The 17644-nt window shown below is 33.8% G+C and overlaps 2 protein-coding genes across 2 annotated transcripts in view; both read left to right on the plus strand.

Annotated features, from left to right (window-relative positions):
- LOC109239034 overlaps positions 1-2008 on the plus strand; it is a 3540-nt gene extending 1532 nt beyond the window's left edge. Inside the window, exon 4 of the mRNA XM_019405536.1 lies at positions 1852-2008. Within this exon, the coding sequence (XP_019261081.1) occupies positions 1852-2008 (157 nt within the window). The remainder of the gene's footprint in view (positions 1-1851) is intronic.
- Positions 2009-6903: 4895 nt separating this feature from the next.
- On the plus strand, positions 6904-9441 carry LOC109239044. Its single transcript, XM_019405546.1, has 4 exons — positions 6904-7528; positions 8430-8532; positions 8711-8872; positions 8978-9441. Exons 1-4 carry the CDS (start codon positions 7248-7250, stop codon positions 9122-9124), a joined length of 693 nt encoding a protein of 230 aa, XP_019261091.1. The 5' UTR covers positions 6904-7247; the 3' UTR covers positions 9125-9441.
- The last annotated feature ends 8203 nt before the right edge of the window (positions 9442-17644 follow it).

Consider the following 17644-nt stretch of genomic DNA (forward strand, 5'->3'; position numbering starts at 1 on the left):
ATATTAGTCACTTCCTTCTACGTTCTCTCTCTCTCTCTCTCTCTCTCTCTCTCTCTCTCTCTCTCTCTCTCTCTTTCAATAGCCCTAGCATCGTCGAGTCTTTTCGAGCAGTTTTGAGTCCCAGTCAGTTTTAAACTTGGTTATTCGGCTTGGACTCTACCCTAGAATAAAGATAACTCTCAAACTTAATTTTTATAGAGTTAGACATTTTTTGGGAGGCAAAAGACGGCTGGAACAATTGCAAACACTAGATCACACGGGTTCTTCTTCCTTTCCTCCTTAGTTCGTAGATTAATACTTTTTATTGTTAACATGATTACTAGCATGATTATGAGTAGCTAAATTTTATTGTAGGGTTTTGATGGAATCTCTTATAGGATTACTTCTTGTTACGTTTTTATATAATTGAGTCGATGGATTTCTCTACACTACTAGAAATTCGGCAAAAACCGACCAACTTTGGTCGGTAAAATAACCGGCCAAAAACTGACCAAAGTTGGACAGTTTTTCAACATTTTTAATTTTTTACAAAACAAACCAACTTTGGTCGGTTTTCTTTGGCGCAAAAATGCGGGAAACTATTACTGAGTCCCGCGAAATTTATTTTTCAAGAAACCGACCAACTTTGGTTAGTTTTTGCAATTAAAATAAATAAAAATTAATATTAAAAAAATCGACCAACTTTGGTCGGTAAATTCGGCCGGTCATTTTAAAAAACCGACCAACTTTGGTCGTAAAAAACCGACCAACTTTGGTCGGTTTTTTTTTGCAATATTTTTTTTGAATTTAATTTACCGACCAACGTTGGTCGGTAAATTCAGACCAACTTTGGTTGGTATATTAAAACGACCATCAAAATACCGTCCAAGCGTATTTGGTCGCATTTTGGTCGGTAATTGGCCATAACCGCCAAAGTTGGTCGGTTTTTTTGGTCGGTATTTACCGGATTTCTTAGTGGTGCTACTTGATCAACTACGTGCTTACTTCAGTTGATTGAATGGTCATCGATTGACTATGCCTATTTATTATGTATTGCTGAGGAAAGGGTACATATTCAGGTGGTTGTTGAACAACGTCACTTCTAACGTATGTGAGGAATCAATACGGAGTAGGGGTGACCATTGGCCGGTTCGGTTTGGTTATGAATATTATCGGTTTTGCCTATCGGTTATCAATTTACAAATATCATTACCCGATAACCAAATCGATAAGATATTGATTATCGGTTATCGGTTAATATGTTATCGATCATTATCGGTTCGATTATTGGTTTACCCGATAAGATAAAACAACTAAAACAGTTTCGCAATGTATAAAACAGTTTCGGTATAAAACTGTTTTGCTAAAATAGTTTTATAAGATTATATTAACTGTTTTGCTAAAACTATTTTCAGAACTGTTCTATTTCACAAGAATTTAAATTTACTGCAACATCCAATAAATTAAGCACTAACCAAAATCTTAAAATGATATCAATAATCTCTAATTCAAGTAGTTGGCCAGTAAAATAACATCAGTGTTCTTAAGATCTTCTTTGTTCAAACGACTAGCAATAACTCTTTGTACATTGATATCTACTTTTTTACTCTAGTACAGAATTATGTATATAGATTAAAAAGTTTATTAGTTATGAAATACAAATTTTATAACAACTGACACAAGATAACTTTGTAACAACTCAACAATTAAAGAACACGACAAATCTCACTTCAGCTTTATAACAAACTAAGAAAAAGCCAGAGCCAGAATGCTTTGAAACAAACTAAGAAAAAGATGAAGATAAAGCAACTAAAAACTTACACGAAGAATCAAGATGAAGCTGAAGAATGCGGCTGAGAAATGTGACTGAAGAGTGAAGAAGATGCGACTGAAGAATCTGATGGATCTGAGAAATGAAGTGAAGATGCGATTGAAGAGTGAAAGAAAGAAGCTGAGAAATGCGACTGACGCCGGCCAGAGTCTTGACGGGCTGACTGGTGAGGGCGTGATGCGACTGACGCCGGCCTGAGTCTTGACGGGCCGATTGGTGAGGGCGTGAGGCGCAGAAACTGAGAAAGAATAGGGAAATCAAAGCGTAAACTATGAAGTATGAATTATGAAACCCTAGTATGTATATACTTAAGGGTAAACTAGTAAATTAGTTAATCCTTATTGGGTTATCAGTTTTACTCTTAAGGGTAAACTAGTAAATTAGTTAATCCTTATTGGGTTATCAGTTTTACCCAATAACAGAATTGCCAAACCGAGCCCGAACCGATAACCCAATAAAAAAAAATTTAACCCGTTACCGAACCGTTAACCCAATAACCCAATATCGATAACCCAATAAATAATTAACGGTTCGAGTTATCGGTTTTACCCGATATATGCCCACCCCTAATACGGAGGGTTTAAGAATAATAAAGCTTTGACGTGATTATAATGAGCAGTAAAATAATGACAACTAGCATAGTTCGGGAGAATATGTCTAGTAAATTATTGTAGTTGCTCGGGAGAGAATTACGATACCTGAAGTGCTCACGATCATTATAGAATACTTAGGCGAAATTATAGGAGACGTAGCGGGTTCTAAAAAATTGGGAAAATCATAATTCTAGGCCTCCTTAATTAATCTTGTCTCGAGTTTCATCCTTGTTAGTTGATAAGTTTACTGCTTTTTAGTATTTGTTATTTAATTAGTTAGAAATAAAATCTCAATCTTTATAATTTAGAAAATTGTTTAAGCTTCTCTTCTTAGTGATAAGAACAATTGTAGCTAAAACTTTGTTCTTTGTGGGATTCGACTCCGGACTCATACACTCGATTATATTTGCAGCGACCCCTTATCCTTATAGGACTAGAGTTGGGCGTGATCTTATACCAACATTGTTAAATAATTACAAATAAATCTCTACAATAAATATTATTAATTAATAATTTGGTATGCAAATGATACTTAATTTGCTATCAGATTTAGAATATTATATTACACTGATATTTAATATAAATCACCTCCCTATTTTTAATTCTATAATAATAAAATCTGCTCTTTTTAATGCTCATTGCTTAGTTGTTAGTCACAAACAATGTCCAGTCTCCATCTTTTCCTTTTGTTTTTTTGTCTTTTCCCTTTGCAACTCATTATATATTAATAGCCTCGTTTGAAAAACACGCACATGTAGTAATAATTCACATAGAACACTATAAATGGTGTTATTATCCTCTTCAACTGTCTGATTTGATGCTTCATCTCAAATCATGGTCGTATATAATAGTATGTATATTCAAAATGATAATATTCTCACTTCAGTAGTATTTCAGCATTTTTCATGCACTTGTATTCACTCATGATCACAATATCGCAGGTTTCGTCTCAATCACCTTATCTTCAATCAACAGAAGCAAAAAAAAAGGTTATCGATCTCTTTTCTATTTGCTTTTCTTCTTTTGGAAAATTAATAAAAATAAATAGAGTAATAAAAAGACTTAACTTAAATAGTTACCAACACAATCGCTAGTATATTTATAATTCATATATAATTTATATATACTACCTAGGACGAATAAACAATAAATGCGGCTGGTTATTTTGTGCAACGGGAGCTTCAGCAAAAACTAAATATCTTAGCACAAACTGAAAGTTTTCGCAATAGGTTCGTCTTAGCAACTTGCATACCAGAAAAGTCTTAATTATACTCTCTTCTAATTTTTTGGCACTATAGGAGCATAATATACGGAGAAACACAATTTTTTGGTAATAAAGTTCTTTAATAAATTTTTGTTAATTCAACAGAAAAATTTGTGATGGTAGTACTTTTTATGTAGTATAAACATGCATATATTTTTTTAAAAATTTCAGGAATCGAAGTCTAAATTCACACTAATAATTAAGTGGGTTGATTCTCAATTTTTGGCTATAGAAGATCAAATAAATTATGCTCTTTATTCAAAAAAGTGATAAAAAGGAGAAACCTACCACTCCAAAGAAAAGAGTAATCCATTTTATATGCAAGTGTTTATAAGTGAATGGTATAGGTAAACATCTGTTAATGGATTAGACGTATTATTGTATTATTGGCCCTTTCTCCAATTCACTTGGCCACATTAACCACTCCACCTTCTCTAATGAATAAATAATGCAAACAGTCAGTCTTTTATATATATATATATATATATATATAAAATTCGGTAAAGATCCTTTTTTAGTAGTCCTTATCTGCATGGATGAGGAAGGATTAGACGGAGTTGGTTTAGTGCCTTGGACCCCTTGAATAGGTTACATATCTATAAGTGTTCTTTTTTTTTTTTTGTTGAAAATAATAAAGGGATCCTTATACAAATAGCCGATTGGATCAATTGTTTGCTTTTTTTTTTAGTCAATATACATAGATTATACACGATTATAAATATGTTATATATGGACTATCATACATTATATATTCACCGGTTATTTTTAATTTAAACGACTGGGTGAACTGCTATTTGAGTTGATTCTTCAATAATAAATCATGCCGGCTAATTCTGTAGTAATATCCTTTTTTAATACTAGTTCTTATCTGCATGAATGAAGAAGGATTAGATAGAGTTGGTTTAGTGTTTAGAGGGGATAAAAAGAGGAGCAGAGATAAGAAAGATCTATGCAACGAGCATGATTATATTGTCCTTTTTTTCCCATTACGAAAAGAGATAAAGTTGGCTCTTTTTTGATGGAATGGAAAGTGAAACTAAAGTGGGACATTGAACAATGATATGATTAAAGTTTCTACCATTGGATACAATAATACAAGAACGGATTGGGTTGTGACGTAGTCTGTATACACGTATGCAATCATTTTGAAGGAGTCCCATACAAGAACGTATTGGGTGGTGATGTGGACAAGTAGGCCCAAATTCAATAATAGACCCTTATTGAAATTTTCTTGGGCCATTAAAAATAATAATCGTGGGCTATAAAATCGCTAGAGCTGGGCCAGTCCTTGTGATGGCCTGTAATTCGTTAAAAGCCGTAAAAATAGCACGGGCTAGCCAGTTTTCGGACTGGTCATTCAAAAATAGCTAGCATTTGCAAAGTCAATGAAAAATAGTCACTATTTTGCTGCAACGTGGAAAGTTCCAGCATAATATAATGGAGATCAGTGCACCTGTGTATGAACTTCCAGCATATTATGTTGGAACTCCAACACGCGAAAAGTTCCAGTATAATATACTGGAGATTGGAGCACCGGTGCTCTAATCTCCAGTATTTTATGCTGAACCGGTATATTCTACTGGAACTTATTCCAGTATATTATACTAGAGTATTTTTCCGTATTTTGAATAGTGTTTTCGTTTAGATTTATCTTTACATGAAAAGTGGCTAAATTTCGAATACTTTTGAAACTGTGGGTATTTTTGAATAACCACTTATAAATCTGGCTATTTTTCAATTCCCGCCTGACCACTGCCAAGCTTATCTATGCCTTCTCCAAAACTTTAAAAGAAGTCTTTACACAAATAACCGGCTGAATTTATTTTTTATTTTTTTTTAGCTGATATATATAAATTATACACTAATTATATAGAATATACATAGATTAAATAATAATTATACATTCGCTGGTTAATTTTAATTTAAACGATTGGGTGAACAACTATTTGAATTAATTCATCAAACTTGTTAAAGGGAAGTGCAGACGTACATCCTGTTGCAGATTGAATTTACATTTTGCGTTGATATTGGAGAACAAAAAAACAGTACAATCATTGTATTATGATTTGTTCTATCAAGTTACTCAGTGTTTGCTTCTATAACTATGGTGTCCAGGTCGCGCTCGATGCTTTTCAGCTCAAATTTCCAATATATGCTCCTCCAAAGTTTGACTCATTGTATCGTATTGTTAGTTTAAATACAATATTTGTTCTAATTGTTATTTAAATTTTATTGTATCGTATCACTAAATTCGTCGTTACATAATGACGAAATGTGTCACTTTATGTAACGACCGATTTGGTATGGTCGCATTGTTACCTTGTCTTTAATTTTTTTCTCAATCTCATCATTTATTATTATTAAATAATTTTATTTTATCATTTAGCCTACCTTTATATATAGTAATTTTACCCTGTATCATAATTTTTCTTTATAATATTACAAGTTTATTCTTTATATTGCTGGTGCATGATATCAGGCAAACGACACAATCCATCCAAACATTGTATTTATCAAACGATATAGTACGATACGAAATATATAAAACGATGCATATAACAACCATGCAAACAAGCTGTTAATTTTTTCCCAAAACATTTTTCAAGATCTAATTTCCAGATAATTAAGGCACAATTAAATCGAGATACCACTGCATTAAATTTTTTTTTTTTGTTGGGTTTGATTTTCACAAAAAAAAAACTATATTTAAAGTGGAAACGTGTTTAACCCAAATGAAGAACTTCACAAGAATGAACAAGTATCTACGTATAGTTTTTGAGATAATTTTTTTTTTTTTTTGAAAAAATAGGAAAGCAACTCGACCAAAGTTTTCAAGATAACCCTTATTTTTTAAAGAAAAGTTGTTTAAAAGGGTATAGGATAGGACTCTGCAGCTTTAAAACGCATTATTATATTGTTGATCCTTTACGTCAACTTTTTGTTATCAAGTTTTGACGTTTTCTTAAGTCTGTCCTCCTTTTCGTCACTATCATCATCAGCTTTCGCTTTTCCATTACTTGTCCTTCACCATACAAAGGCAAAACTCTGAAACTATATCCCCTTTAACATGTAAACATGCTCATGTTTTTTTGGCTTTTTATTAACCGCTCCTATAACTAATTTCACTTATTATGAACAATAATTACTTATAATTATCTTTAAGTGACATATTTAACACAGTCAGTCTATAAAGTTAGAATTATATTTTCTTCCTTTTTTTGGTCACGGCTCACATTTAGGTTCCATTCAAAAGAGATGCGTTCTTGTGCGTGACAGAATAAACCTTCAAAAATTTCATAGATACCCCTTCTATATTCGAATATGGGCCAGTACTTGTTATTCCATACCAAAAGTTGATTAATAATGATATATACCATGTGAAAAGTTTTAGCATCGAATTTAAGTCATAAAACAATAAACTCGTTTAGACTATCTTATATACGGATGTTGAACAGTACTATAAACTCAACATTTTGCATCAACATCAGCTGTGACTAATTTGCTAGTCATATCCCTTCGGCTTCACTATATAAAAATTAAAAAACCAAAATCTGAAACCAGAGAGAACATATTGCAAGAAATGGAGCTCTGGAAAAGCCAGTATTACTATATTCTAAACTATATTGTTCTGCTTAATTCTGTTTTAATATTATTAAGTTCAGTGAGTGCTCAGGTTTCACTTCCGTCCAAGCAAGATGGATTCTGGTACGAGAACAGAGTAGCCAAAACAGATTCAATATTGATCGAGGCTTTCTTTGATCCAGTGTGCCCTGACAGTAGAGATTCATGGCCCCCTCTCAAGCTAGCTCTCAATCACTACGCTTCTCGTGTCTCTCTCGTTGTCCATCCTTTTCCTTTACCGTAAGTTATATATACTGATAATGTAAAGAATTTTTACGCCATGAGTTTAATTTAACCGGTTAAACTAGGTTATTCTTTGTTATAGGTTACCAATGAATGCTTAATCCGGCCATAAAGTTACATGCAATAACTTACAAGTCATGTGACCTGATTGTGTATATGTATTTCTTCTATCGTCGCGTAGAACATAAACTCAAAATTCTAAGTTCCAGAAACTGAAATCCAAATTATCTTAATGGCATTGGAGCCTACTATAAAGACATTAGCATTTGAGTTTAACTTATATATATTAATATTACACTATCTGGTCATCTAAAAGATAACTAGAGGTAACCGTCAATCAGTTTATGATTAATAACTTGAGAAGTTTAGTCTGTCATGGTATAAATTGAACATCAACCAAGATGCAGTTGGAAAGAATTTGCCTTTGTTTGGAAAGAATTTGCCTATGATAGACCTTCCGTTTTCTTGGATTCGCATGAGTAAATGTACACTACAAAATAACTAAACTGATGTTCAAGAATGAACTATCTTTATTGCTGGTTTATTTGGCGATTTACTGAATTTGTTAAATGGTAGCATCTCGTTCCAGGACTTGTCTAATTAATTGTAATCCGAGTGCATGGTAAGATTGTGCAGTTGTTCTAACTTCGATAAACATGCTAGTGTAGCTTATTGATACCCATTGTTTATTGAAAAGAAGACTGCATCGATCAAGCGTTATGGTTTCTAGTATGAATGGTGATCTTTTAGTCTAATATCCTATTGCAATTGTGTGACCACTGTATAATGTTTGAGAGTCAGATTGTTGGAATATGTAGGACAATGGTTTCCCATTTCAGCCTTCGGAAAAAATTATAATTGACATGAGGTTGATTTATTTGGTTGTCCTCATATGCAGATACCATGACAATGCATTTATTAGCTCGCGAGCGTTGCACATTATCAATAAGTTGAATACTTCTGCCACGTACAGATTACTAGAGTCTTTCTTTGGTCAACAGGTAAGAAGATTTCCTGAGGCAGAAACTATAAATCTTCAGCTGCAGTAAAATTTTAGTACATGTTATTGTTTTATGGAGGAATCGATGGTGTTAATAGGGTATCTGTTGTTTTCTCTGTTGCTAATTATGGTACTAAACATATATTTAGCCTTGGATTAACTCATGTCTGGTTGAACAGGATAAGTTTTACGGCAAAGCAACTTTCAACTTGTCCAAAGCATCTGTGGTAGATAAGATTACAAAGTTTACGTCCAATGCAATTGGGAATTCAAATTATGCTGCTATAAAAGCTGGATTTACTGACCCGAAAACTGATCAAGCAACAAGAATTTCCTTCAAGGTACATTAATTCGGTTCAATTATCACCTATATGCGCCAGAGCCTTGTTCTTTATCCTATATTGTTATCTTTCATGTTTCACATTGTGCATGTGTATTTTTTACAGTATGGTTGTGTGAAAGGCGTATACGGGACACCATTTTTCTTTGTGAATGGGTTTCCACTGCCTGATGCTGGCTCACCACTCGATTACAAAGCATGGAGAAATATCCTTGACCCATTGGTTTCACCAGCAGGACAACTGGAGGGCTGAACCTTTGCGCGTTTCTTCTTGTGACATCACTGATCTTTATGTCTATGCATGGTTGTATCTGTACTCTCATCATCTCATGGTGCAATTTTCTAGTGTGTCATCTTCCTACTTTGAAATTGTCTCGAGTTCCATCTAATCCAACAATTTCTCCAATCGTGAGGAGGCCAATATCTTTGAGTTATATTTATTCTTATTTTATTTTATTCGGAATAAGCCTAACCGTATTAAGGACAAAATCATGCTAGTGTTTTGTCCTTCCCCACTCCTTAATGGAATTGATTGCTTATTTCGTTTTATAGAACTTATCGCGTTATTCTTTTCTGGTGGGACAACCACCATTGCCAGGCGATGAGGTGAAGGTATCTGTGAATATCGACTATGAAGGAGGTTCCTTTTATTTTGGTGAATGAATTCCAAACTTTGAAACAAAATGACTTTACTTACTACTAGAATGTAACCGTTTAAAAGGATTGCCTACGCACTGTGTATGGTGGTAGAGGAAGGGAAAGGTCTAGAGTTTTTTTCATGTATGAGTCTTGAGGTGAATGGATTCTATTGTACCAATCGAGTCAGACAGGAAACTCAATAACATGTGTGTAACTTTCTTTACACAAAGATTTAGATACTTGACAGCTTCTTCCCCCCTAACATTTTACAATGTTGTCTTTGTTCCTCATTATTTGGTTGAAATGACTATCTTAATTTTGATTTATTCCTAGTAGAGCACTCCATCCGCAAATAGACACTTCTCTCTGCAATCAATGTGTAATCATGTTTTGGTGCAATGATGTGTGCTATGGCTTCAATAAAGTGCTGCACCAAATTCTTGATAGTATAGGGTGGAACAGTATGTTAAGAGATATAAAAACACATAATGGCTTGTAACAGAGAAACTATGCAGTGTGTATTATAAATGAAAGCACTTACTGAAAGTACGAGAGGGGGTGAATTGTAACCTTTTTAAATTTCTAGTCGACTACTCTTCAAGCCTAGTCGATTTATGCGGAGACAGCCTGCACAGAACTGTTAGTTCTTTCGATTTAAACAAGTATTAATCACAATAAACAGTAAAGGAACAGAATATAATACGTAGAGCGATAAAGTAAATGAACACCAGGTAATTTAATACTGGTTCGGAACCAATGTGGTATCCTAATCCAGTCCTCTTGGGTTGCAAGAGTGTTATCTTTTAGAGCTCTTTGTAAATTGAATTGAGTACAGCCTTTGTGATTTTCAGCGATCACCACCAACGCTGACGGGGTTGGTTTTCACTCGCTCACCAACAACGACCCTTTGGTTTTCACTCGCTCACCAAAGAAACGGACAATGACACAACCTCTAGGACACACTGCCTCTCCAATATTTTTCAGTCTCTCTTCTCTCTTTTGGGTACACAGTAAATCTACTAAAGTGAATTACAATGCTTGTTAAGAGTAGAATAAAGAACTTGTAGTTGGATAGACAATTGTATAGAAGGCTGCGTACTTTCTTCCTTCATAGAGCTCGTATATTTATACCCCTTTCAACTTGTTCTGGAAATTGCTTAATCCAAGGGAATTTTGAAGATTATTCCAATCTTCCTTGTAGCTGTTAGATGATTACTTCCTTCAATCTTGGGGTAATAACTTCTTTCAGATCTCTAGACCGTTGCTTGGATATCTCCTGCCAATGTAAGCTTTCCTTTTGAAATGGACCATTTTAATTAAGGATCTTTTGCATTCTTTGGAATACCATAAATGCCTCTTGATTGCTGCTCCATTGTACTTCCTTAATTAGCAAAGTCACGTCCACNCATATCGTGGTTGATCTTCTTTACAGAACTTTGCATTTCATAACTCCATCTCCACGTGCATCTCCTTCAACCTTCCATAGCCTTGATGAATTTCCATAAGAGCAATAGTTTTTCACGTGCATCTTCTTCAACCTTCTATAGCCTTGATGAATTTCCATAAGAGCAATAGTCATTCTTTATATGGAACTCAAACTTATTTCCATGCATTATTTTATTTTTCCATACCAAAGGGGAAATGTAGCAAGAATATTTTCCCATAAATAATAATGGCATCTTTGAACTCCTATTGGAAATCCTTTCTTGATCTTGTAAAATAGTCTTCCATAATAGAGATATTTACTTTACATAGAAAATATATTCTTCTCCTATTATATTGAAAATATTCCTTTCTTGATCTTGGAAATAATCTCTTTCCATAGTATAGATTGTACTACATCCATAATATATTTTCTTTCCATAGAAAATATATTCTTCCTTGGTCTTGTAGTATCTTTTCCATGTAGTATTTTTCTTCCACAAAATAATAGATCTTCTCCATGATTATAGCAACTTTCCTTTCAAGATGTTGAAAAACATTCCATCCATAATATCCTGTAGATTCTTCTTCTGATATTGTAGTGAGTCATTCAATATTTGATATTCACTTTCCCATAATAAACTTCCTAGATAAATTCTCTCTTTCCCATATTTGTTTGGATCTTTACCAGCATCCTCTTCCTTGAATAAACCTGTACAAAAATAAGATTACCACAAGTAAATGTTCTTTGATTAATAATTGTGTTGGTTTGTTATCATCAAAATTAATACGTAAAATCTTGAAGCTAACAATCTCCCCCTTTTTGATGATGGCAAACCATTGAGCACAAATAAGAAAATTTAATCAAGACTTAATTAAAAACAGTAATGGGATAAGTTAGATAAACTGGTTACTTTCCTGAATTCATCTTGTCCGAATGCATGTAGTACATGAAGTGTGAACTCCCCCTCACTTTATGCATTCCTCAGTTATGCTCCCCCTGTCTCCATACATTCTACTTGAGTTTTCGAACTTATGTACACATTATTTTCTCCCCCTTTTGTCATCATCAAAAGGGTGGGATAGGATAGAAATTACTATAACCAATAATAAAGCAAATGCTCAATTAAAAAATCTATATTTCAAGAACCTCTCAATTCGATAAGTGCACAATCCATTAATTCATCCGGTAAAACCAATGACATGTATAATAAACACTAAGCAATCAATACCAAATATTTGATTTCGTTGGAAAAATTTTGAGTAACCAAATCATTGCTGACCATACGAAACACGAGAAGTTGTAGTTCATTTTAGGTCAACAAAAAACAATTTCAAAAATTTGAAGAGAATTATTAGACTTCTAAAAGCGTAGAGTAGGACGACACAATTTTGAATCTATTAAAAATAGTTCTAATAGAATTGAACTGTAGACATGCTATTATACAAATAATAAACATAAAAGAGATAACAAGATAACGAATTATTTTTACCAAAGGGATACACGAGGCTATCATTACCATACCAACTTCTTTCGTAAATGAGATGAAATATCTACAAGATGATGATCAATGTCCTCCAGGCAGATTTCCAAATACTTTCTGTCACAAGCAATCTAATGACACATGTTTTGCCTTGTGCTCTAGTTTGTCTTTTTCATGAGAATTAAAAAAATCTCCATGCCATTTTTTCTATTTCAGTCCCACTTTGTTGCCTGCAAGGTTTGCATATGAAAATATCCTACTAAATCGAAATAATTAGTTCTTGCATACAATAATCCATAATTTAGAAGTCAACTAAAAATCTTTTGTGGCACTAAAAGGAGATATTATGGATCATGTATACCAAAATATTTGTCATAAAAATAGAGAGTCGGTCATACCTTGGTACTTTATTCGACCGTTGGACTTACCAATTTTCTCCTTGCGTTGCATTATTTGGAATGTGAAGATGAAGGTAGATTCTCCATCATACCGATCATCTTTTAGAGACTTTAAAAAGCTTGACATGCTTTTGGTTAGTATTACCAATAAAATATGCTCTTGTAAATGCATCTTTGAAAAGAACAATTGTCAGATGATAAATATGAATTTGTTTCAAGTGATAACTAGTCTTGGTCACAAGATGTGATTCAAAAGCCCTTCAATTCCAAAGAGAGGTTAGAGAATAATATTATGCAATTTTCAAAATATTTTAAAATCCATACAAAAATAGTTTATAAACTTTGTAATATGCACATGAAAAATATTGTTCTATTAGATCTCTCTAGGAAGAAACAAACCTTCTTGTTGTGAAACCTTGGGGTACAAACTTACACATAATTTTCACAACCTTATCAATATTATCAGGCTTTAGATATCCATGATTGTAGCTCCTTTGCTTGGCACTGGATTTTCATACTTTTGATTCTTTCAGCTTCGCAACAAATTTTGCATTGCTAGAATACAACATTCATCGTTTAATGCTTCTTCACGACTGTCTAGTTCAACTGGGGATGTGTCATTAGCAGATTATTGCAAGCTATTCACTGCAAGTTCTCCATCCAAGACAATTGCAACCAAATAAGATAACCAAAAATTAATTTTTCTTCCTTCCCATAGCTCAGGCATAGTTTCATTCAAGAGAAGATCCAATGAAAAATATTAAAGTACATATAAGCCAATGATGATAATTTATGCAAAAATGATGCTTTCTTTTCAAGTCTGCTTTCAACTGAGGTGTCAAACTAAAATTGTGAAAGATCATGTTTGTTGCAAGAAAATGTCAAACAAATACTATTAAAACTCGCATCGATGATCATAACAAATGCGTTATTTTCTTATTAAAAAAGATGACATATGCGAAAGTAAGGATAATCATCAATAGAAACATATATATTTACCTTCCAAGCTTTTGGTAAGCATTTGCAACAGAAAAATATGGAAATAATCAACACTTGATTTTTCTTCCTTATATATCTCACACAAGGTGTCCTCTAATATAGATCCAGAATATAACCCAATTAAAGCGAATAATAGAGATACATACCTTTCGTCTTCAAGCTTTTGAGTATTGCCCAAAATGTTTCATTTGCAGAAGTGGCCTCAAAGTTAAATAACTTTCTTGGTCTTGAGTGAAGCATTAGTATTCTTACCAAGAAAGTACTATTACACAAATAATTCACTTCAAGAATAATCTAAGACGCATATAGGTATGAGTCAAGTTCATACGGTATTAATGTAATCGCATGCTTTCTTGTCCTAATATCTTATGCAAATGACATGGTTCATGCAAGACATGTACTCAGGCTATTTAAAGTCTCTAAGACAAAAATAATACCAAATAAAATAATAATGTGATGTAGCTAGTGGGCTCAAAGTGCATATAGATGACTAATATGCATATAATAGGTTATACTTTACTAAACCAATAGCTGAATATATATCACATAATGCAGCGAGAAGAACTTGAATAAACCTTAGTGATACCAGTCATTCTTTTAGATAATACGTCGTATTTTATTCATCCTCTGTGAATATGTAAGAACTTTGAATCATGTTCCTCGACCAGCCAATATGCAAACATCTTTAATCCTTTTTATGGTTGGACTAAGAAATTCTTGCAAAATAGATTAGTTTGTTTTTGGTACCCAAACCTTTTTGGGTCCTTCATGGTTAGTAGCTTGTATAATTGGAGATACATGTAACTGTTTAGGTCTCCAAACAAATTTTGATCTATCATGACTTTTGGCATAATTACATGCAAATACCTTATATCCAAAATTACCACAGTAGTGACATGTAACAAAAGAAGTAGAGTATTTACCAGCAGGTGCCTTAGTCGACTTGAAGCTTTCCTGAGTCGACTTGTTTGAAGTAGGGCGTCTACTAGTAGATCCCTTGTTAGTCAACTTGGAGTTATTAAGAAAATGAACCCGCTTGTTCGGTCGATCAAAATGGTGACGGGAAGATATGTGCAAACTATTCATTTGTTTGTGAAGCTCCACATTTTCTTCTTGAAGTAAGTCATTTTCAACCTGATATTCTTCGAGTAGAATATCCCACTCTTCCTTTTCCTTTTTCAACTTGTTATATTCTTCAAGTTGGGTCTCCAAGTTTTTCTTCTCCCGTTTAGTCTTCATGAGCTCATCAAGAATTTTTCTCATATCTTCTAAAGCCTGTTCTACGATACTTTGAAGTTCATTACATTTATCACAATCATGAAATCTTACCTCACTTGTTTCACTTGGGGCCATGATGCAGTTGTTTGTAGATTCCTCATGATCGTTGTCTGATATATCTTCATCACTCCAGATACCAAAAGATTTTCTTTTCTCACTTGTCTCACTTCGTGCCATGAAACAAAGGTTGGCAACTCCATTATGATTTTTATCTGGCATATATTCATCACTCCATACACTGGAAGATTTTCTCTTTCGATTGCCCTTGGATAGTTTCCTTTTTAGTTCTGGACAGTTGGCTTGGATATGACCATAATTTCTGCATTTGTAGCACTTTCTGTCATTGTTTTTTTACTGTCTAGAACTTGAATTGACTCTTTCATTTTTCTTTCTTCTTCGCGTCGTGTTAGAGACAACTCTAGAAAATAATGCAATATGATCTTGATGGTTGTCTGCTTCTTCTTCCGCTTCACTTTCAGACTCAGCAATAGTTGATTTAGAAACAACACTCTTTTTCTTCTCTTCATGTTCATACTTTTTTAGATGGGTTTGCTCAAAGGCTATAAGCTCTCCACGAAGTTCATCATATGATAGTTTGTCGAGATCTCTATATTCAAGAGCAATAACTTTTGGTTGCCATAAGGTGGGTAAACTTCTTAGAATCTTTCTGACTTGTTCACCACCTGAATATGGTCTTCCAAAGGATTTTAGATCTCCAGCTATTTTGCTAAATCGGCCAAACATGTCTTTAATAGATTCATCTTCCTTCATTTGAAACAACTCATAATCACGAATTAGACGGTTTATCCTTGTTTCTTTTACTTTACCGGTACCTTCATAGGTAACTTCAAGTTTATCCCACATTTCTTCGGCTGTGTCACAACTTGATATTTTCTCAAATTCTTCTCCGCTTATAGAATTGTATAATAGATTTTTTGCCTTTGAGTTTATCTGCACAATCACCATATGCTCATCAGTATAATCATCAATATCAATGGTTTCAGTTGATACCTGTCCTTCTGGTTTTTTTCTGGTTTGGGCTGCAGGAGAGGAAAGTCACCCTTCTTGATGACTCGCCATACTTTGACCTCATAAGATTTGATGAAAGCTTCCATTCGAATTTTCCAGTGAGTGTAATACTGTCTGTTGAAGTATGGTGGTCTTAATGCAGAAGTCCCCTATTGGAGTAAGGCTCCGATAACTGTGTGTGCTGACATGATCTTTTCTCACTTGCTGTTAAGCAAAAGTAAAAATGTGAGACCTGCTCTGATACCAATTGAAAGTACAAGGGGGGGAGGGGGGTGAATTGTAGCCTTTTTAAATTTCTAGTCGACTACTCTTCAAGCCTAGTCGACTTATGCGGAGACAGCCTGCACAAAACTGTTAGTTCTTTCGATTTAAACAAGTATTAATCACAATAAATAGTAAAGAGAACAGAATATAATACGAGAGAGATAAAGTAAATGACACCAGGAATTTTATACTGGTTCGGAACCAATGTGGTATCCTAATCCAGTCCTCTTGGGTTGCAAGAGTGTTATCTTTTAGAGCTCTTTGTAAATTGAATTTAGTACAGCCTTTGTGATTTTCAGCGATCACCACCAACACTGACAGGGTTGGTTTTCACTCGCTCACCAACAACGACCCTTTGGTTTTCACTCGCTCACCAAAGAAATGGACAATGACACAACCTCTAGGACACACTGCCTCTCCAATATTTTTCTGTCTCTTTTCTCTCTTTTAGGTACACAGTAAATCTACTAAAGTGAATTACAATGCTTGTTAAGAGTAGAATAAAGAACTTGTAGTTGGATAGACAATTGTATAGAAGGCTGCGTGCTTTCTTCCTTCATCGAGCTTGTATATTTATACCCCTTTCAACTTGTTCTGGCAATTGCTTAATCCAAGGGAATTTTGAAAATTCTTCCAATCTTCCTTGTAGCTATTAGATGATTGCTTCCTTGAATCTTGGGGTAATAACTTCTTTCAGATCTCTAGACCGTTGCTTGGATATCTCCTGCCAATGTAAGCTTTCCTTTTGAAATGGACCATTTTAATTAAGGATCTTCTGCATTCTTTGGAATACCATAAATGCCTCTTGATTGTTGCTCCATTGTACTTCCTTAATTAGCAAAGTCACGATCCACTACTACCTTCACTTCCTTGTGCAATAGTTTTTATATTCAATAAGTCTTCTTTCCATCCTCTATGATTCTCTTCTTTGTTCTTGGAGATATAATTTCTTACTATAATATTGTAGTAAGAATACTCCATACGTAGTAGATCTTGTCCAAACCTTTAGGAAGCATTCTTCCATAATTCTCCAATGTTCCTTTAGTAGGTCTTGAAAAACTAATATCTTTCCATAAAACTGATTGTACTACATCTATAATATATTTCTTTCCATAGAAAATATATTCTTACTTTTCCTTGCAGTTATCTTTTTTCATATAGTATCTTCCTTCCACAAAACTAATAGATCTTCTCCTATGATTTTAGCAACTTTCCTTTCAAGCTAGTTGAAAGGCTTTTCCATCTATAATTTCCATAGAT

The sequence above is a fragment of the Nicotiana attenuata genome, unplaced genomic scaffold (assembly GCF_001879085.1).
Source record: "Nicotiana attenuata strain UT unplaced genomic scaffold, NIATTr2, whole genome shotgun sequence".
Classification (NCBI taxonomy): Eukaryota; Viridiplantae; Streptophyta; class Magnoliopsida; order Solanales; family Solanaceae; genus Nicotiana; species Nicotiana attenuata.